The sequence below is a fragment of the Microchirus variegatus genome (assembly GCF_963457635.1).
Source record: "Microchirus variegatus genome assembly, chromosome: 5".
Classification (NCBI taxonomy): Eukaryota; Metazoa; Chordata; class Actinopteri; order Pleuronectiformes; family Soleidae; genus Microchirus; species Microchirus variegatus.
The window spans coordinates 9,005,564-9,028,209 of NC_139806.1; the positions used below are offsets into that span (position 1 = coordinate 9,005,564).

Consider the following 22,646-nt stretch of genomic DNA (forward strand, 5'->3'; position numbering starts at 1 on the left):
GGAAACTACGTCAGTGTCACTGATGCTTCGGCAGCTAACAGCAGTTAGCATTTGAAAAAGCCATCATTTGCAGACTCTAGAAAATGCATCAACTGGACACGTAAATCCTCTGAGGCTGGAAGTTTGTGTAGAACTCTGTGCTGCACATCCAAGAACAGAACACTTCCGTGGACTTCCGCTATTCCTGATACTATTGCCCTTGCCTGCACGCTCTCATTTTTTTTTTTTTAAGGACAAAGTGGAGCTCCGCAAGACAACAATTCCAGGAATGTCTCATTGTGACGTAGCAATGAGCGTGGACGTCAACATCGCATGTTTTATCTCCTGTACTTAGACTGAGGAGGACCACAAAAACACGAGTGTCATCTTTTTTCACACTTTGCCTACTCAAAGAGGCCAAATATAAGTATTAAAATGATTGACTTTGCATAATATGTCTCCTTTAAGTCATAGCATGATCTGCTTGCTTCACCTTTCCTTTTACATCCATCTGTCATGTTTTATTTATAGCACCTGCAATGCAGCAACCCGTTCACACTGTACCAGTTCAGCACAAAACGCAGGTGAACAATTCCCTGGGTGGTATTCTTCCCCCCCCACCCCCCCTCAACCTAATTGATTTTGACCTTTACAAATTAGAAAGTGTCGCCTTGTGCACGGCCCCAAAATTGGAAGGCGCAAACGCGGCTTTAATAATATGATATTCGATAGGAATTATTAGAGACTCGGGTTGTGCTTTGTAATCATTCGTCTGCCTTTGTGCTAAAACAAATCCTATTCCCAAAAGAACCGGAATGGAGCGAAAATATTTTAAAGTGTTTTCTCCCCCACCTGAATATTAATGCTGCATTTCTTCTGAAGTCAGCATAACTCCACCACCCACACAGTCACACACGACTAATGGGCAATTTAAATGTAACTAGTCCATAGCTCTCCTGTCTAGAATATAGATACACGGGGGTAGAGCCGTTTCTGTGACTACAGTCGCGGCGTGACCGCACACAAACCTGCAGTTCTTTGTCCGCTGCTTTGGCCAGTTCTCCGGCCAGAGTGTCCAGACGCTGTTTGACAGGGCCGTCCACTGACAGCACATGGGCCAACTCGCACAGAGAGGGGTAGAGCTGAAAAGTATTAACATACGGTATGTGACGGCACGAACCAGCTATAAATACACAACAGTGTCTTACACCTGAGGGAATGATATGTGCTTTTGAAATCCTTTAGCGTGTAAAAGGTCCGATTTTAGTCGGACTAAGACAATAATTTGGTTTTCTTAATGACATGTAAACACCTTAGTCGGACTACAATTGAGCCAGTCTTAGTCGGACTAACATACCTGGATAATGCAATTTATAGTGCGATTACTGCATGTATACACTTAGTATAAACAAGTTATTTGGACTAAAATTGAGCCAGTCTTAGTCGGACTAACATACATGGATAATGCAATTCATAGTCCGATTACTCCTGGATGTATACGCCTAGTGTAAGCACATTCGCCCAACTAAAATTAAGCCAGTCGTAGCCGGACTAACATAAGTGGATAATGCGATTCATAGTCCGATTACTGCATGTATACACTTAGTATAAACACGTTAGTCGGACTAAAATTGAGTCAGTCTTAGTCGGACTAACATACGTGAATAATGCAATTCATACACCGATTACTGCATGTATACGCTTAGTGTAAATACTTTCGTCTGACTAAAATTGAGCCAGTCTTAGTCGGACTAACATACCTGGATAATGCAATTCATAGTCCAGTTACAAGACATAAGGGTCATCAACAGGATACGCACTATGAGAGCGATACAGCGCCACCTACAGAGGCGGAGTCAGACATACACAGCCTCCTCCACATGTATACTTGGACTCCGCAAGCTGTCCGATTGCCCGTCTTAGTCGGACTACGGCCATAAAGTGTGCATGTGAAGAGTGCCATAACGCGTTATCACACATTTTGTGGGGTATCGTGTAAATAAACACACCTTACACACGCACACAAGGACACACAATGACACTCACAGCTCTGGAGTTCCTGGCTTCTTTGAGGATCTGTCTGGCCGTCTGGACTTCCTCTCCTTCCTCGCAGCCTTTGAGGACACTCACCTGTTGCTGCACCCGCACGCACAGACGCTCCATCACCTACTCTCACACACACACACACACACACACACACAAAAAAAGTAACACACACTCAAGACTTGTTCAGCATCATGTGCACAAATATTGACTCACACAGACACACATCCAGACACAAACCTGTTCAGCAGTGCTGGTGACGAGGCCTTGGTGCAGCCTGAGAGCTTGTTTCTGAGAGAAACGCTGAGTCTGGTTGTTTCTAAGCAGGGCACGCTGGATCTGTCACATACACACACGCGCACACACCACACACAGAGATGACAGGTGTTTACAAAGCTCAGTGTGTGGAGCCGGCTCCATTAACATGTTAATAAGGAAACTAGAGAGAGGGAGAATTTTGATCTCCAGAAATAAAGCGGAAACCTTTGATTTATTTTCTTGACTCAGCAGGTGGACGTGTTCACTGCTTAATCATCTCATGTAAATCAAGTATTCCCCAAGGATGAAACCCAACCTTAGACTAAAAAAAACCACACTTATTTGTCCATGTTTCCATAGAGTTTTATCATAAACGCTCCTTGAGGCTCAGATCCTCCGGAGAAAGAGAGACATGTGTCATTGACTGACAGCTGAGCTGGCAGGGAGATGGAGTCCGACACGGTGCGTGAACAGACACACGCTCCGTTAAATGCAGCTTACGAACCGAGTGACGGACAGGATTTATTTAGTGATCATAGTGAAAGGAAAAAAACTGACCACATCAGTCAGTATCTACAATGACAGCTCTTTAGATTTGCCAGCGAGTTTTTTCAACTTCAACTTCAAATGTCCAGAACAAAAAGGTATTCCGTGCACTTTGACATCCTACATGGGGGGTTGTATGCCTGTGGTGTCTCTCTATGAATGGCTTAGTCTGCCAGTGTGGATTGCTTTTAATTACGGCGCAGTATGTGATCGTAAAGGTATTGAACTAAACACAGAGGAAATATTTTGGGTGGTCTTCAAACGGATTTTGGGCTGAAAATCCTTGCCTATGCATATCTGGCAACACTGGTTTCAGTCTAGTCTTATCTTAACATAGCATGTGCATCTCGGATTTAAAGTCATTTAATATTGAAGAGCCAGAAAAATGCCAACACGGCCACCTTGACCTTAAATTGAGTCCAAGTGAACCATGTGTGCCAAATGTAAAAGGATTCTCTACAAGTGATCAAAGATAAAACATTCATTGTGGGGGGAAAAAAACCAGCCGTGACCGTGAAGTTCACCCTCAAGTCCGAGTGAATGTCTGTGTCAAACATCAATGGATTCTCTCATGACATTTTATTCTATGCAATTTCTGGCACACTTCCACTGGATATTATTAAATGGTGAAAAGGTCGCTGATTCAATTTCTGAGCAATCGACTCACGGACTCTGTTGCCACACTTATTTGTAGTATCAAACAGAGCTGCCACAATGAATACACTTATCACACGACGTTACAATAAAATGGATTTAAATATTCCATTCTTCATCGTCAGCAGAGAATTTCTCCAGCTCCCCCCCCCCCCCCCACAACCCTTACAGTAAAAGCAGCATGAATGGATTTAAGAAGCCGTTTCTCCTCCTTGTACATGAAAGTCGCTGCTGCGCTTTTATTTGTAGTTCTGTACAGAACTGGTTAGACGTTGCCACCCGCAAGTCTCTGATGAATAAAAAGCGAGAACTTTCCATGCAAACTTGCTATGTGGGACACACCAGTTTCCCTAACAGCAAAAATAATCTATAAATACCTGCACGCTTGATCATTAATTACGATGCATAAGCAAATGAAAGCCATTCATCAAAGCGATGCCTCGTTCTGACCCCAGCTGCAGGGTGATGCTCCTGAGTCTACACCTGCTTCTTCGCTAACACGACTGCAGCACATTTGGACATCGCAAAGTGAAGCTGCTCTCACCTTGGTCAAGGCCTGGTCCATTTTCTCGGGGGCGCCGCGGTACGCCTGAGCGATGTCGCTGAGAGGAAGGGGCATGTACTGCAGGGTGAAGTTGCTACACAAGGGGAGGAAAAGAGCGGCGATGTTAACATTGCAACGCTAAAGTAAAAGGATTATGTATGAAAACACCCAAGGCTGTGTACAGCAGTTCTCTCATATGCAAATACCACACACACACACACACACACACACACACACACACACACACACACACACACACACACACACACACACACACACACACACACACACACACACACACACACACACACACACACACACACACACACACACACACACACACACACACACACACACACACACACACACACACACACACACACACACACACACACACACACACACACACACACACACACACACACACACACACACACACACACACACACACACACACACACACACACACACACACACAAACACCCCCACGGTTGGCTGGCACACACACGTCAAAAGGCTGATGAAACACTGGGTAATAAAAACAGAGATGGTTATCTGCTTTTCTTTTGGGTGTGAAAGTGGTCATTTTTATGTGTGTGTGTGTTTTGTGTTCAATCTTACTGCTCCAACGCTCTCGCCACATCCTGGAAACCTGTCGCCGTCGTGTTGTTGCGATCCCACGTAACACTCCTGAACGCGGTCGAGCCAAAAAGGAAATAGAAGGAGAAGAATGTGAAGGGTGAAAGACACACCAACACACACACACACACACACAAACACACACACACGCGATATTAAGAATGCATGAACAACTGCCATGCAGCAGATGAGCTGCTGTTACACAGTGCAGATTGTCCACCTACAGCTCAACACCCGTCTGGTTACCCGTCATTAACACAACTGTCATTTCCAGGCCGTTGTTCCTTTCCTTCATTCATTCATTCTCCATCTTTTTTTCCTCATCTCACTCAAAGAAATTCTATCAGCAAATCAACAACAGTCTCACTCCTGAGGTGGTCTCCTTCTCACATCCCTTTGTGTCATTTACCAGTCTCGTCCAAATCCAACCGTCTCCCGACACACTTGTTTTCTCATCTCAGAGCTTCTACAGCACCGTCCTCCAACACACCGCAAGAACATGCACACGTTTTAATCCAGTCACATGCTTTCACACTAAAATTAGCAGGCATATCCAGGATTTATAAAACTGGGTGAAGCCACTAAAAAGGGGAATTAATACTTTTGCCACTGCCAGTTATTCTATTCACCTGTGTCACCTGTGTTGGTAATAATGTTGGTTAATGTAAGGTTACTATTGTACAGTCTTGTATGAAGTGAATAAAATGGATACTTGAGTAAAAGTACAAGTATCTTAGCAGAAATTGACATTGAAGTCACTTTTTTTAATAATATAAGGCTTAAAGTATACTGCACTCAAGTATCAGAGTGATTTTTCTGATATAAAATGTAAGTTTTAGAAGTAAGAAGCTCAGTGGTAGAGTGAGTTGTCTTTCAACTTGTGGGTTAAATTCCTGGCTCTGCTAGTCTTATATGTGTCCTTGAGCAAGACACTTAATATAATTGCAGCGCCTTTCCTCTGATTTTATTTTTTTTGGACGTCACACACACACCTGAGTGTGGTGTTGATCTGCAGGGCTTTGCTGAGCATCTTGGCTCCGGAGTCCTCCAGGAGGTTCCCGCTCAGGTCCACCTTCCGCAGGCAGGCGTTGGAGCCGAGAGCATTGACCAGCACGGTGCCGCGCTGGCGAAGCCTGGAGTCGGCCAACGAGAGAGACTGAAGAGCCTTCAGGATGCAAGGAGAGAGCACAAGAGCTTAGAAAAAAACTCACATTACGCTTGTCCCAGCTAAATTACTTTAAACAGAACAGGTGACAGGATATTTACACTGGGTTTATATAGAAACAGGCTAAGCTTCTGCAGATCAGGAGCCACTGAATGATATTTACTTTCATGAGGAAAAGTATTAACCCTGTATGAGGTTAGATTTCAATTCAGCTGCAATGTCATTTCATACCGTTGTAATCACTTCACATTTATTCATACGTATGCATTCAGAACTCAGAGGCATGATAAAGTATGAGAAACAATTCAATTGTTTTATTTTGCTGTTGCCGTGGCGACTTGTAGCATCGGGGCTCAACTCATGCCGTCTTCCTTTAGTGTCGGTGCACTTAACCTCGGAGTGAACCTACTCAGAGTTGATGGAACGAAGCCAAATCTGCTGCTGTGAAACTGGAAACTCTGTGGAGTTTCTCATCCGTGGGTAAATCCACTCCGAGCTCAGGAAGAGACTTAGATTTTGTTAAATCTTCTTTGACTAAAATTGAGGCTCTGCTTCACAGTGAATGAAAGAAAACAATAATTAATCTATGTTAATCTCAGTTTTTTTTTTTATACTTACGCATGTTCATATTCCCGTTATATCAATTTGTGTTGATTATTCTTTCTATTTTGTACTCCTGACCTTTTCTGATTTCCCCCAGCATGAGATCAAGAAAGTCAAATCAAATTGGATCTAAACAAAAAAAAAAACTCCTTTACAAGCTTTCCTATGAGGGTCAAACTTTTTTTAAAAAGCCGTAAATTATGAGAATAAAGTAAATAAAAATTATCTCAGATAATCAGCTGCAAACATTTCCGTCAGGATGAGGAACGAGGAGCCATTTTTTGGTTTAGGCTTCCCAGCACCACATTATCATCAGCATCAGGACTTTGAAAAGATTGTGCAAGAAACTGAGTCTGTTTGGAAGAAAGAATCACAAGAATTCTGTTTAGATTGATAATTAAATGTTTGAACTCCAGAAGGAGATTAACAAAAACTATGACTATTCCTCGAAAGTTAATTTGTTTTCTCTGCAGTTTGGCTCCAACACTCGAAAAAAGTCGTACTTTTCACGATGGATTCGTTCTGTGTATTTTAAATCTGCTTGCGTGTCATTTCAGCTGCTGGCACTTGTCATTTTCTCACTTTTATTCCCGTACACAGTTAGTGTCAGAGTGTCAGCATGGGGGCGCTGCGTCGAGGCTCTGCAGGAGAGGAAGGGACGGTTTTCACGCTCGCAACGCCCACTCGCGCTTTACTCGAGCTGTCGTGAATGCGCTCACACGCGACGCTACGAGAGTAGTTGAAATATGATTGAAATATCGCCATGGACGCAGGTAAATAATTGAGCCACTTGATTTTGCGAGCGGAGGGCAGAGAGAGAGAGAGAGAGAGAGAGAGAGAGAGAGAGAGAGAGAGAGAGAGAGAGAGAGAGAGAGAGAGAGAGAGAGAGAGAGAGAGAGAGAGAGAGAGAGAGAGGAGTCACGCGAATAAAACGAGTCAGACTGAATCATTCGCCACAGCCCACAGACGCCGTGACATCGCAGGAGAGCACAGACCCTTGTTTGTGTTCGCACCTCGACTGTGAGGCAGGTGGGGAGATTTAAGTAGCAATGCACAAGAAGAAGGAGACAAGAATTTTAATAGTGTTTGTGAGTGCAGTGAACAAATCTGTGAAGCATGTGTAGGCGTGCAACTGTGCAGAACGCCACCACTGAGGATTCTCTGTGTAAGCGTGTGTGTGTGTGTGTGCGTGCACAATATGTTACATAATCCAACTCACACACTCTTCCTCTTGCACCAAATGAACCACTTTCTGCAGAATATCATCCAGCACCCTGAGGAGGGAGAGAGAAGATGAAAAACATTCAGCATCACGATCTTTATCTCAGCCATCTGTACTTGCTGCATCCCCCCCCCCCACCATCACCACCCCCCACGTGGTCTGTACCTGCCCTTGATGTTGAAGTTCTTTCCCAGCATCAGATTTTTGAGGGAGGGGTGTCTGGAGAACGCTGGGATGACAGCCAGCAAGTCAGCATCCAAACCTGCACATACACACACACACACACACACGTATCACTAGAGTAAAACTGCAATGCCAACAATACTCTGCTTCATGGAGCCTTTGTGAGAACCCACTTCCAAGTAGATGTTTAATTACATCCTTGTACGAGCAGACCAAAGAAGAAAAAAGGGGTGAAACTCAAGAGAGTTAACCTTGAATACAAAAACACTTTGACCATTTCTGCACCGTCAGTGCCACATTGTTTAATTTGCCAGGTGCGAACATTCCTGGCTATTAAAGCTCATCTCTACATGCCACTGTCTTTTTTTTTTTTTTGGAACAAACTCTCACTGCCCACTGAAGTTCCTAAAATGTGCTCAATTAACCTCCCCCTTACTCTCACCCACTCGCATGTTTCAAAGCTCAACGACGGAGGACGCTGCTAAGAGGAGAGCAGTTACCATGGTAAGATTATTTCAACAACAGACACTGAAAATGGCTCATTTAAAAACAGGGGGGAAAAAACATATATTGTTGACTCAATAAGCTTAATGTAAAAAGGATTTTCATTTTGCGTCTATGACTGGAGACAGGCAATTGTTTTTATTTTTGTGGTAGATGGAATAAAGTGGTAGGAATTTATCCAAAGATATAAAGTTTGAAATAGTTCAAAAAGTTTGGGGTCAACTATACAACTTTTGTTGTGTTTTCCATTAAAAGTCACACTTTCATTCATCAAAAGAGTTGCAAAATGAATAGAAAATATAGTCAATACATTGACAAGATTAAAAATAATATTTCTTTCATCAAAGAACCAGAAAAACTGTGTTCAGCTGTGCTAACATCATTGCACAAGGGTTTTCTAATCATCCAATAGCCTTTTAACACGATCAGCAAACATAATGTACCATTAGAACACGAATACGACCATTAGAACACGAAGCCTCTATACACCTATGTACATATTCCATTAAAAACCAGACGTTTGCAGCTACAATAGTCGTTTACCACATTAACAATGCAAAGAGTGTATTCCAGATTCATTTAATGTTATATTTATTGAAAAAAAAGTGCTTTTCCTTCAAAAATAAGGACATTTCTAAGTAACCCCAAACTTTGAGGATTAACAATGATTATCTGGTGACACATTTAAAGCTACAGCGTGATCTTCTCCTTAGGAAGCCGTTGCATCAAGCTACGGTAGAATGTGTGATTCTGAATTTGTTCTACTTGTAGAATATTTCTCCGCATGTCCTCTTTGACTTTCAAGTTGTATTAATGTAGATTCAGATGTAGATGTTTCACAATTCAAAGCCCTGAAGTCCCATTTTCCTTGGTTGACGGGCATCAGTTGCTTGTTTAGCAGCTACTTAGCCACAGGCTGACTGAAATCATCCAATCATGCTGAGAGCACGATTACAACGTGCCACAATTAACCTCCTCCTCCTTCATGTAATCACCTGTTGATATTGTTGACTTAATTAAGAGTTTAATGTCAAGTGTCATGTTTAAAGAGGGAAATTCTACACGAGTGCTTCAATCACGAGCGGTGACATTCTGTGACAAATCTTACCGTACAGGGGTTTACTTTGAAGGTGGGCGAAGTGATCTGGTTTAAGATAGAACACGTGATGTTTCTTCACATTTATTGAGAGTCACTGAACTGAAATACAGCAGAAGGGGTTGTGATGCGGCTCACGATCATCGGCTTTTGGCTAAATGCACCAGACTCTTCTGTTAAATACTGAGATTTAAGACACATCCTTGGCAGATGTTGGGAGATTAACGCCTGTTTTCAGGGTTTTTAAAGTCGTTTTGACTGATCTACAATTCGGCATTGTTCGGTTTCATTCTTGTGTGAAACGTCGTGCTCATGACTCTTCTGACGACGCTCTCTGACCAATCACCGGCCGACATAAGTCACATTTTAGTATCGGCTCAGCTCACTTGGAACCTCACCAGAGCAGGTACTAAAAACAGCACCAGGTGCTATCACTAATGGAAAAGCTAGAGTCGAGTCGTGCTAGAACTGCATAGTGGAAAAGCTCTCAATATAGTGTTAGGGTGCTTTCACACCTACAGCATTTGGTGTGCACCAAACGTGCTTGATCCCTTGGTTCAGTTCGTTTGCGTAGGTGTGAATGTAATCTCGGTCCTTTGGTCGCACCAAATCAACCGGTCCGAGTCCTGCCTGAAGGGGTGCCCTATTTTGGTATGGTTCCTCTGGTGTGAAAGCAACCAAACCAAATGGGAAGAAACGGTCTAGTTTAATGCATTATGGGTATCAGATGAGATACGGGATAACTCCTGGATTTCCACCGGGCGCGTCAGCGTTGTGGAACCTAAGCGATGCGGTTTGCGCCGTGGTTTTCCCACCGGGCGCATTACGGCAGCGCATCGCAGCCATGAATGCTGCCTTGCGAGCCAGCCGTATTCACACAAGAAGCCACGGCGTGTCCGGTAGAAATGCTCACATTGATTAGAGTGGCAGCGGCGATTAGCTCCGGTGACCACGGCGCTGAAGCACCCGGTGGAAATCTGGGGTTAGTCTTGTTCCGGTGCCAATGGTCTTCGAAGTGTATTTTGGTTCGTTTAGAACTATGCATATGTGAAACAAACCGTACCCATGTCTGTTTGCTACATTGTAACATTTTTCTGACTGGCGCAGACCAAAGCAATCGAACTACAGATTAATTGGGGTCTAAAAACCAGAGTGGTCAGAATCTTTGCAACAGCGATATTCTGAATCTTTCCATGCTTCAAGCTCCAAAAGCAATGAATCCTACAATTCCCATAGTGCAGGCAGGTCTTTCATGAGTCCCCCCCTGCTGTTTCCCAAATGCGTGCCTATTTCTAACGCCACACCTGCAGTTTGGAATGAAATGACATCGCCATTACATCATCTGGGTAACCTTAACATACATCCATTAGTTTTGTTTCAGAAGGGTGAATTTGAAACGAAAACCAGCGTCCATGCCGGTGCATCATGAGACAATGATGCTCGCCATCAAAGAGATATCAATGCGCCTGTACATCAACGGACCATTTAAATCTGTCCCCCTGCTGCCGTGTAAATACAAGAGCGTCTCTTACCATTATCAGAGATGTCTAAAGTCCCCACGCACGAAACTCGAGGAAACAGTTCCTGAATAACCCCGGCGCCCGCTGACCTCAACTGTGGGTGGAAGACAGAAAGGAGACGGAGATGATGAGATAGCCAGGAGCAATAACCTGCCAAGAAGATGAGTGAAAATACTGACAGTACATACCTCACAGCTGCTGATGTCCAGGTGTAAATCAGCGATATGAGGGTTATTGGACAGGCCGAGGAACAGAGCCCTGAAGGGAAACACAGGCACAGCGGAGAGAGGAGGTAAAACCTGGGTCAAACTTCCTGTGAGCACACCTTTAGATTGTGTCTGCACAGAACGCACACGGAAACTCTTCATGCACACTTCAAGACCCTCATTTTATGAACACAACCCTGGGCGTGTATGTGCATACAGAAATGTGAGGTAGCTTTTTCATGTCCACAGAATGTCGGAAGCAGAACCTGGTCCTAAAGAGAGACGAGCAAGGAACCATGACACCAGGTTGTTTTTCGGAGATTTAATTATCGACCAACGATGGAAGTCAGTTTCTGGAGTCAGTGATGAGTTGAAGTTGAAAAGACCTTTGGGGGGGGGCTGCGTAGATATCAGTCCTTTGTCCCAGTTGGGTTAGTTTCCACAAAGATATAATGAGGCAGAGTCCGTAGACAAATGACCGTTGCTAGGGTTACACAAGAGGCCTTTGTGATTTGCCAGTTTCAGCTGGTCTTTACTGAGTTGTTAGGTTTGTGCTGAAATGCTTATTTAAAGAAGGCTGAATACTGTATGAACTGTAGAGTGGAAAAGCGCCACCTTTTAGATTGTCACTCCAACAATTAAGTATAATTGGCATCTAAAAACCAGAATGGTCAGAATCTGTGCAACAGTGATATTCTGAATCTTTCTATGGTAAAAAAAATATAAATAAATAATAATAATTAAAACAAAAAAATGTATTTATGTTCTTCATTTTCAACTTTAGCCAATGAAGTAAAACAAACAACAACATTGTAACAGTGAACACTAGAAGAATCGTGACATGACAACAAGCTAAGCTAATGCTAACAGCAGCTTAGCTAACTGAATTGCTTTATTTTTAACACTTATTTATATTCTTTATTTTCAACTTTAGCCAATGAAATAAAAGAAACAACAAAGCTGTAACAGTAAACACCAGAAGGATCCTGACCCAAGAAACAAGCTAAGTTAATGCTAACAGCAGCTTAGCCAACTGAATTGTTTTATTTTTAACACTTATTTTTATTCTTTATTTTCATCTTTAGGAGTTGGAGTAAAAGAAACAGCGCCGTAACAGTGAACACTATAAGAATCCTGACCTGAGAACAAGCTAAGCTAATGCTAACATCAGCTAAGCTAACTGAATTGTCTTATTTTTAACACTTGTTTATGTTCTTTATTTTCAACTTTAGCCGATGAAGTAAAAGAAACAACAAAGTTGTAACAGTGAACACTAGAAGGATCCTGACCTGACAACAAGCTAAGCTAATGCTAACAGCAGCTTTGGTAGCTGCACACAGGAATGAATAAACTGGTTGGTAGACTGGAAGAAAATGTGACAAAAAGTATAATTAATGGACAGAGAGAAGTTGAGCATGAGAAAACATAAATTCAATTGCTGCTTTAGCTCCCTCTTAAAATCAAATCTGTTCTCCTCTGCACACAGAAAACTTTTACTGCTACTTCAAAGTGTTTAAGAAAAAAGTAGCTCAGGAAGAAGAGGATCCATAGCTCAAACTAAACCCCCACCGGAAATTACCTATAAAAGAGGGGGATTGATTTATTCAGGAGGTAAGGCCAACTGTTGTGAGTACACACAGATAAAGACGGGGCCACAGAGAGAAGAAGACTCCATTTACACATCAAGGCGCTGCTGGAGGTCATTCACATTTTAGATTTAAGCACCATGCGCCGAGGTAATGAGGAGAAGTGCTAAGTGGGGAGTCCGCTCTGTCCACGTTGGCTGAGATCCATCACACAATACACAATCATCGCAGTTGTTTGCAAGTTTGCCGTGTTTGCTCTATCGATTGTGCGTGTTGGCTGAGGACAAGCAAACAGCAGGTTATACACCCAAAATAGAGACTGTAATCGAGCAACGCTTCATTTAACCCTGCAGGGAAGGTGGCTTTTTGCTCAGCAGCTCACTGATAATATGTTTTAGTTACTTGTGTTTCTTCGTTAGGATGCAGAGTCCTGCACAGAGACACAGGTGGACGCTGGCCAATGAGGGAGCTTTCAGTCCGTCCTATGAGTGAAGGCATTTGAAACTCAGTGAAAGCTTTGATGATTCAATGCTTTGGATAGAAACTACTCTCAATGAGGTAGAGGTTACTTTAGTACATAAACCTGCGATTGAATCAGGCAGTTTTTATATTTGTGTCACAAAAACCTGACCTTTCACCCAAGCTTCTGCATGTCACTGCACTGCACTGGAAATATGATGTAACTGGTTCTGAATGAAGGGTAGAAACACGATCATGGAACAGGCAGCAGCAAATGAAATATGATTGTGCTTGCTTCTCCCTTTTCTTAGTTTCCACCTTTGTGAGCCTGGCTTTAAATTTTGCATGACATAAAACCATATTTTTTCGTTTTAATATGATGTTAATGTGATACATTTTAATGGAAACCAGGTGATATATGCGGCATGTTCTGATGGCATTGCACCACTTCTCTCTCATTCTAATAAGCATTGTTTATACCCACTTTATAATTTATTTATTTGCAATTATGCACATGCCCTAGAGCCATGGTTCTCAAACTACGGAACACAAGCTTCCTCTGGTTGGTACTAAAATGACAAATACTGTTCTGCTGTATAAACCAGGGTGTGTGAGCGGAGTGGAGCGGAGGAATTTTTAACCGGAGTGCGTATGAAATGAAACAAATAACAAAGCTATTATTAACAATGAGTGTCACGTTAAACTCATTTCACTATACCAGAGTGTGTGTAGAATAATATGAGGAAGAGGATGATGATGATGAGGGAGCAAATGATCTTACTGGGAATAAATCTGCCTCCTGTGAAAAGATCAGGCTTTTTACACCACTGTATTTTAACGTTACTTTGAGAGAACCACTGTCCTCGATGTGTCTTTATAAGCAGCTTCATAAACCACAGCAAAGATCACATAATTCCACAAGTTTTTGTGCAATAATGAAAAAGAGGTTAAGTGTATTAAATATTGTTAGAGACACTGACACTTCCCACATCTATCACACATCTCTTTTACTGCTTTAATGCATCTTTTATTAGATATGTGAGAGAGTGTGAACACAAGGATAGAATGTTTTTATTTTTTGAGAAAAAAAGGTGATTAATTGTATCCATTTTAATGGAAGCACTACATGATTTGGCATATGGAGGACATAATAACATAATAATAAATAAATGCATAAATAAATACAGAAATAAATATATAAATGCTTTACATTTATTTCCACATTTCTCTTCACCTACATTTATTTATATGTCCATATGTTAATGAGGTAAGAGGTCCTAACCTCAGTCAACAGCATGATTGGTCAAATCGGAGAGCCGGACAAAAGCAAACGATTCTCGATAAAATCATGCATCTCTGAGTCTGCGAGTCTTAAAGGGGAAGTAAGTCGTTTCTGGTGACATTTACAACACAAAGCTGCTTATGCGTTTTACTTGTGTATGTTATCTTAAACGTGTGTGACATCGAAACTTATTGTTATTTTTTTTAACATATCCTGTTAGCATTTGTGCGCTAACCGCGGGCTAGCTTTGATCAACGTCATCGTATAAAGCAGCGGCAATTGCATTTTTACTGTACGTGATCAGTCTGAACGGCAGATCTAATTTACACCATTTAATTCTTTTTTTTTTTTTTAAATCAGTTTTATGATTTTAACAAAAAAAACTACAGAAAATATCAAAATTTTCAAAAACCAAGAGCAATAATCACAGCACGAAGCACACATTATGCAGAGAGACGTATGCTTAAACAGCACAAATGTTCATATTTTCTAAGTGTATTATTTGCTGCTCTATTAGTCAGTAAATATTGACTCATTTTAAATTCATTAATCACAAAGCGTGCACTTCGGTGTTTTAATCACTTGACAGCCGGAATTATTTTTGTTGCTTTCGTTTGCTCCTTCTGCGAGCGGCTCATTACAGAAACACTTCAACAGGTTATTTATATGAACGTGTGTCTACTTGGTTATTTAGAATTGTGATCCATATTGGATCACAAAGTAATACTACTACAGAATTCCAATTAGCATTTGAGTATGATTAAGTGTCTTTAATGTGTGGGGGGGGGGGGGGGCAAAATTATCAGTGTGGCATTATATCGTCGCCATGACTCGTTCAAACAAATATGCTGGTGCCAAATATTGATATTTTAATTGACACCATAAACCCATGCTGTATATCTTCACCAGTCACCACTCTTCGATTTGATTACAATTACCACGTCGCCGACTTCATTTGATCGCGTGATGCATCGCATCGTCAATACACAAATGCACTTGGCTGCTTCTTCATCGAATCAATAAGCGCCGTCAAATAAATATAAACTTATAAATGGATTTTGTTATAGAGGGAATAAAAAGCTGCACCTTCGTGCAACTGGTAAATCAACAAGCAACGTTACACGACTATAAACGATTATGTGCATTGCACCCTGATGAGTTCCTGTGGTGGCGTCGTTTACATTTGGATATACGCCACAGTTCAAAGTTCACTTGGCTTGTTTTTATGAAAAAAAAAAATAAAAAAAATAATACAGTTTATTTTTATGACAATGTGCACAAAATGAACCATAACTTTTGCTCAACAACACAGAAGAAGAAGAAAATGCATTTTTAAAGCCTGACTATGTGACCTATAAACACCCCCAGGATGTCCATATAAGGAGTTGTGTATTATTCCCACGGCAATTTACCATGGTTGCAGCCGCGGCACAGATCCGTGGGGTTAAAATGTAAATGTGATTTGCTTCAAAGACGCCTTTAAATAACTGCATGTGACAGTGACTCACCTCAGTGAATCTGGAGGGACTTTCGTCGTCGCTAAATTGACATGGGTCAGGCTGAACGCCGAGCTGAAGAACTGGCGGAAAGTCGGTAGCGAATCTCTCGCTTTTCTGGGAAAAGGGACAGAGAAGAAGAGCAGAGAGTGGGAAAGACGTCAAATATCGGAACAGAAGGCAGGCATTAAAGCAGGATCCAGATCGGGTTATTTAGACGGGCAGGTAATCAGAGGTTGTGAGAGAATGATGACGACAGATCGAGACACTGATCGAGACAAAGACGCAAAAGACTGAAGGAGGTGTTATGCTGATGGAAAGTGACGGGGAGTTCTCGGCAGACAAGTCGAGAAGTGACAGAGAGGGAACAGCATAGCAGAAATGAAAAAAAGAGAAGGTGAAATCAGACAGATGTTGGCTATGACATTTAGGTCAGTATTTTATCAAACAAGACACCATGGAAAGGTTGGCGTTAATTACTGCAACCAAGTAAAAAAAAAAAAAGATGCATTGATCAATTATCCAACCATCTGCCTGGCATATACAGAACATCACACAAACGCAGGGGAATACGTCTGAGACGTGCGTATGTACAACATCCTGGTAGACAGTCCTTGGCGTTGGCAGCATGGATGTAGTACACAGGTTCATATCAGCGCTTAGAACTCGTCAAAGCAGCCAGTCAGTCCACGAGCACATGAATAGTTCACCACGGAGCGCTGGGACGTGAAGGCGTTCTGGAGCAGGTAGAAGAAAGTGATGAGACATGGAAGGCGGTGGTGGAAGTGTTTCATCCTTCACAAGGATGATGTTTGTTTTCCCTGGAAAAGATTATGGGCTGCCTCTGCTTTCAGACAGCTGCAGGTGTTTGGTTTTTTTCCCCACCTTTCTGACTTTCCCAAAATACCCTCGCTCTGTACAGTCTAATAGTGGTCCTCAACAATACAACCACACACACACAACAATAAAATCAAAGGTTGACCTCTGTCTTTAACCCGAGCCTCATTAGTACGAGGCGTTGGACAAAACGAGGACTACTGGTCCGGACAGGGTCAGAGCTTTTAATAGAAAAGCTCCTACAAATGGTACAAATACAAGTACACACACTAAAATACATGTTTTTATATCTCCGTGAGGTCACCTCAAAGACTTAATACATCCCAGAGTCCCTGACGCCAACCTTAACCCTCCAAAAAGGCTTTTAAAGTTGTTTTGACAAAATATCCCCATATACACTCTTCCAAACGGGTCCTTCTACAAGGGCTGAGGTTCTACCTGGAACCATTTGCTTCTGAAAAACCCTTTTCCCAAAGGAAGGGCTTTTCAAGGGTTCTTGGTAACACTAATGCTTCCAGTAAGAACCATTTTGACCCAGAGAATCCAGAGAAGGTTCCTGGAGGTAGGGTTCCTCCTACCTGGAGCCAAAAAGGGTTCTCCTATGAGGACAAGCCAAAGAACCTTATATGGTTCTACTTAGCACTATTATTTCTAAGAGTGTATGGTCAAAATGTCCCCACAAAGACATGTTTGTACGTTCTTTGGACCTCACAAAGATATAAACACAAGCACACACACAGACAGAGCTTGAAATGGACTCCACCGATCATTCGCCAAAATGCATTTGGAAGTTTTCTTTAATCTCATCACGTCAGTAAAGATGAAAGACGTTGCACGGCTCAGACGACACTCGTATGAAGCGCATAATATCTTGAGTCATGGTTAATCTGTTTCCGTGGCAGATATTTTGACTCGCCCTCAAAGGGAAAACACAGGTGCGACTAATTTTGTGAATCAGGACTTGGATCCATAAATAAAACGCTGTCATTTATTGTGCATGTGTCATGTCAGAATGTCACTACTACTTTTATTACAAGACGCATCGACGACTAGTCGGCTATGGCGTGTATGAATCACTTGCTTTCAAAATAAAACTACACATAAGATGAATAAGAAGGAAATAATGAGATTCCTACGGCCATGCAAATGGCTGCGTCGACGCGCTGTTGTTGGACAGGGACGACGTTTATCGCGTTCATTTCTTCAGTTTAACAGCTGCGGAAATGAGAGATGGGATGAATGCTTTTTTGAGCTGTAGAACTCACTTCGTACTCTGAGCTACTTGTAGCCGTCTCACTTTACTCGTGCAATGTTGCCGTTGCCTCCGTCGGTCTTGACTTAAAACACAAGACCTAAACACCACTATACTGAGTTATTAGTTTCTTATATCCAAGTTACATGCCACAGATTTTAGACTTCAAATATTCCTGAGAGATGTTCTTTTTCCACTTTAACTTTCCTTTTCCATTCTCAAGACAGTGTGAACAGCACAAGTCACATGAGCTGAGCTGTAGACACAGACAGTTCACAACTGCTTCAGTTTCAGTCGCTGCACGACTTTGACACAGACATTTTTTTAAAGATATCGACAATCTACAGAACACACAACGCCCTCAAACTCCAAAACCTGTTTTCTCTGGATCATTTTTTTTAGGACTTAGAATGTAAATCATCGGCCTGTCAATCAAGACTGTTATTGTCTTATTGTAATGTGGACGAGTTGTCTCTGTTGACGTGTGTGTGTTTGTTTGTTTGCTTGCTGTCGTCTCTTGGCCAGGACACCGTTGGGAAAAGAGATTTGCAATCTCAATGGGATTATCCTGGTAAAACATGCATTTTCTTTCCAAAATATATCCACCCTTTAAAGAAGGAAACACCAGCTTATTACCATTTCCACTGAGATAAATCCAGCAAAAAACCTTTTTTGCAATCTCCTCTCTGATTGCTCAGTAAGTTTTGTCATGTGCTCATGTGTTTGGCACAGCTGTTTAATAAAAGGTACGAGACTCGTAATGTGACTGTCTGGGAACATAATGACTAATCACTACACCCCATAATTTCCTAAGCCCTTGTCTTTTCCTTGTGCACATGACCCAACTGTAACGACAACGGCAATTTTAGAATTGTTCCGTTAGAATTTGATGTAGCACTTTTTCAAGTGACTTCACGACAATCTTTAATCTATCACTTCTTGCCTCACACACACACACACACACACACACACACACACACACACACACACACACACACACACACACACACACACACACACACACACACACACACACACACACACACACACACACACACACACACACACACACACACACACACACACACACACACACACACACACACACACACACACACACACACACACACACACACACACACACACACACACACACACACACACACACACACACACACACACACACACACACACACACACACACACACACACACACACACAAGTGAGTCACACATCCTGTGGAGGATATGGATGCAGCCTGTGTCACATCCTCCACAAAACATCCCATCACTGAACTTTTAAACTGAGGATTAGTGGGTTTTGGATCCCTGAGGAAACACTTAGAGAAGGAAATGAGAGATACACTACCGTTCAAAAGTTTGGGGTCACCTATACAATTTTTCTTGTGTTTTCCATTGGTCACAGAACCAGAAAAACTGTTTTCAGCTGTGCTAACATAATTGCACAAGGGTTTTCTTATCATCCAATAGCCGATGAGCAAACACAATGTACCATTAGAACACTGGAACTGAGCCTCTATACACCTATGTATATATTCCATTAAAAAACAGACGTTTGCAGCTAGAATAGTCGTTTACCACATTTACAATGTATAGAGTGTATTTCTGATTCATTTAATGTTAGACTCATTGAAAAGAAAGCACTTTTCCTTCAAAAATAAGGACATTTCTAAGTGACCCCAAACTTTTGAACGGCAGGCCAAGATCGTGACATTGCAATAGTAGAGAGGGAGTTTTTCATAGCTGTTGATATCCTCCAACTCTGTGGAACACCAGTTGACCAATTCATAATAATTAGCATACAGCCTGTCAAATGGCTTCTGTCGCATGAGCAGACACACTATCTGTGTCTCTCTCACAAAACCCTCTCCAGAGAGCTGCATCAGCAGCTTCTTACAACATCTACTCATGTAACTATATCTGCAGGGCCTGTTCATTGTTTCTTGCAAGTGTGTGTGTGTGAGATGGCAGAAGGAGGGGTCCGAGTTCCATATTCATGAGGGGCAGCCGGGCCGTTCTTATCAGCTCGGTTCAGCTTTGTGGCTCTGCATCCTCACTGCAAACACGTCTAAATGGCAGCACCGAGCCAGCGTGTATTTAATACCAGAGGAACCGTGACCAGAGGGAGGGAGTGACACGGCAGCAGCGAGGAAAATGATGAGGTGAGATAAGAGAAGAGGAAGTGGTGGAGGGAATACGAGAAGAGAAGAGGGAAGTAGAGAGGTTGAAGTACGTAAGGCTGCAGCCATACTACTTCGCTTTCATTTCAAGACATCTGCGTCCAAGATTTTCCTCTGTATCAAAAGTATTTCTGTGGGAAGAAATTAGAGAAAAGCCATGCACACACAGGGAGAACATGCAAATGCCTAATGACAAGAAAGACCCTTGTTCTGGCCCAGGTCATAAATAAATGTTCATAAATGATAGCCTTGAAGCAAGTATTCAGGTTCTTCTTTGGCCCATAATCCAGTTCCAGTTTACCAGTTTGTCCTTAGAATCCTGTTGCAATGCTCCTCAACACAACAGCCAAACAACACCAAACACATAACCAGCCTGGGGGAGGGTGGTAAAAGAAGGAGGGAGGCATAGAGCAAAGGTGAGAAAGAGAAAAAAGATTCGGGCAGACGTAGTCAAAAGATTGTATCGACTTTATCCTCGATCAAAGAAACAGACAAAGAGAAAGAGTTGCAGGCGTGGGGGCGTGAAGAATGGAACAATGTCTGTCTAAAATTAGTCTCATTTTTCTCTATTACGCTGTAATGCGATATGCTGAGCAGCGAAGCTCCTATGGGCTCCTTGGGGACACGGCACGATGAGAGTCAGCGCGGCCTCTGCCCGCGAGCTGTGTAAACACACACATTATACGCGCACACACACACACAGACGGAGAAAAAAAGACACACTCTGGTATGTTCACAAGTGAATGACGGAGAGAAGAAAATCTGTTAGAAAACTGAAGCGAACACTGATGGATGGAAACTCGCACAGATATAAAGTAATGCAGGAAATAAAACAAAACAAAATAAAATATAATAAAAGGTGAACTCTCACCTGTGAGAAAAGGTGTTCTTGGACAGGTTTAGGTAGGAGAGGTCAGCGCAGCAGCCTCGCAGCAAGGCCCCAAACAACTGGAAGAGAAACAAAGAGACAAACCGTTGGTGCAACATCCACTCCAGCAAAAAGTGGCGCAGATAAACATCGACACAAATGCTGGTACTATATTCTTTCATTTTCTGAAGCCTCCTAAATGCAAATGGTCCTTATTATTAAACATTCGGGGCCCAATATCCATCACAGAGGATAAAAATCAGGATAAAACCCGTTTGTAATTTATTTTCTGGGGGAGATTTCTCATTCATGTTGCGTTACATTCGGCTCCGGAGGTCGTCAAGCGATTCAAGCGTTTTACCGACGGTCCTCCAGAGAGCGTCGATGTGTCCTTGAGACAAGTCACTTAAATGATTTTTTTTTTGTCACCCAAATCTTTCTTGTGTCAACTCAAAAAGCCACAAAGTAACAGTTGAACACAGTATGGCGAAAGTGTGGCACACGTACACGCCGTAGGAAACAATTGTTGTGGAAATTCTCTGCTGCTGGTTAAGAATGAAATAGAGACTTTTGCCGTCCTACAAGGTTTTATTTTCTTTGCAAAGAAAAGGTCAATCTCACACAAGTGGTCGTAACTGAAAAAAGACCCAGAGCAAAGTGAGCCCTCCACAGTCACTCCCCTTTCTTTCGCATTCCTCCAATGGACAAAGGAGTCTGCCTTTCCAGGCTGTTTTCAGACCTCTTTGTCTATTGTAGGTATTGGGGAGCTGACTCCCTGCGGATGTTGTAGGCGCAAGTTCAGTCTAAACATCCTAATTACACAATATACAATACACAATACACAAAAGGGCCTGTTATCTTGTGTTAGAAAAGGGTGACGGGCAGCTGTAGCTCTGAGACAAAGAAATGTAATTTACCATTACACGATTTGGACTGTAAAATAATTTATTTTCAAGGCAAATGCAGTGCTTTGAAGTGGTGTGAAAATGGCATTGTGACTTGAAATGTTCCCGAAGGAAACCTTGGCCAGATACGTTAATGAAAATTTCAAATATGTAATGTTTAATCTTCACTCCTCACCAGACAGAAAAGCAATAGAATATTGAGTTATGTAGTCATGGTTTTATGCTCAGAGCATTTTTTTTAAATGACTGTTTGAGTAAAAGCTGTTAGAAATGACTTTAAATTACTTTTTGGATCTATATTCAAAGGAAATTCAAACAATAGAGAGAAAAAAATCAGCTGTTTACAACCAAATAAACCCTAAAAATCGGACACTTATTTTTCTTAATTATGTCAATGTTCTCATCCATTTAAAGGTTAATGGCTCTTAGCTCCAGCAGCTGAATGAAATATTGCCGACTGTGTTTGTGTGTGTGTAGGAAAGTACTCATCTGTTCTCATCTGTTGGAGAAGTCCACTAATTCCCAGCAGCGGGACTGAACGGGCAATAAGATGTGTAATTGTGTTACACTAAATCAAAGTCAAGCTCTGGACCGCAACA

The 22,646-nt window shown here is 42.1% G+C and overlaps 1 protein-coding gene across 1 annotated transcript in view; it reads right to left on the reverse strand.

The window, feature by feature from the left end:
* carmil3 (capping protein regulator and myosin 1 linker 3) overlaps nucleotides 1-22,646 on the reverse strand; it is a gene marked incomplete at both ends in the record, with an annotated part of 88,785 nt that overhangs the window by 22,361 nt on the left and 43,778 nt on the right. The window contains 12 exons of the mRNA XM_083888938.1: nucleotides 1,008-1,121; nucleotides 2,026-2,145; nucleotides 2,263-2,361; nucleotides 4,025-4,118; nucleotides 4,646-4,714; nucleotides 5,656-5,828; nucleotides 7,651-7,705; nucleotides 7,819-7,915; nucleotides 10,969-11,050; nucleotides 11,145-11,214; nucleotides 15,998-16,102; nucleotides 21,146-21,222. Of these exons, the coding sequence (XP_083745064.1) occupies nucleotides 1,008-1,121; nucleotides 2,026-2,145; nucleotides 2,263-2,361; nucleotides 4,025-4,118; nucleotides 4,646-4,714; nucleotides 5,656-5,828; nucleotides 7,651-7,705; nucleotides 7,819-7,915; nucleotides 10,969-11,050; nucleotides 11,145-11,214; nucleotides 15,998-16,102; nucleotides 21,146-21,222 (1,155 nt within the window). The remainder of the gene's footprint in view (nucleotides 1-1,007; nucleotides 1,122-2,025; nucleotides 2,146-2,262; nucleotides 2,362-4,024; nucleotides 4,119-4,645; nucleotides 4,715-5,655; nucleotides 5,829-7,650; nucleotides 7,706-7,818; nucleotides 7,916-10,968; nucleotides 11,051-11,144; nucleotides 11,215-15,997; nucleotides 16,103-21,145; nucleotides 21,223-22,646) is intronic.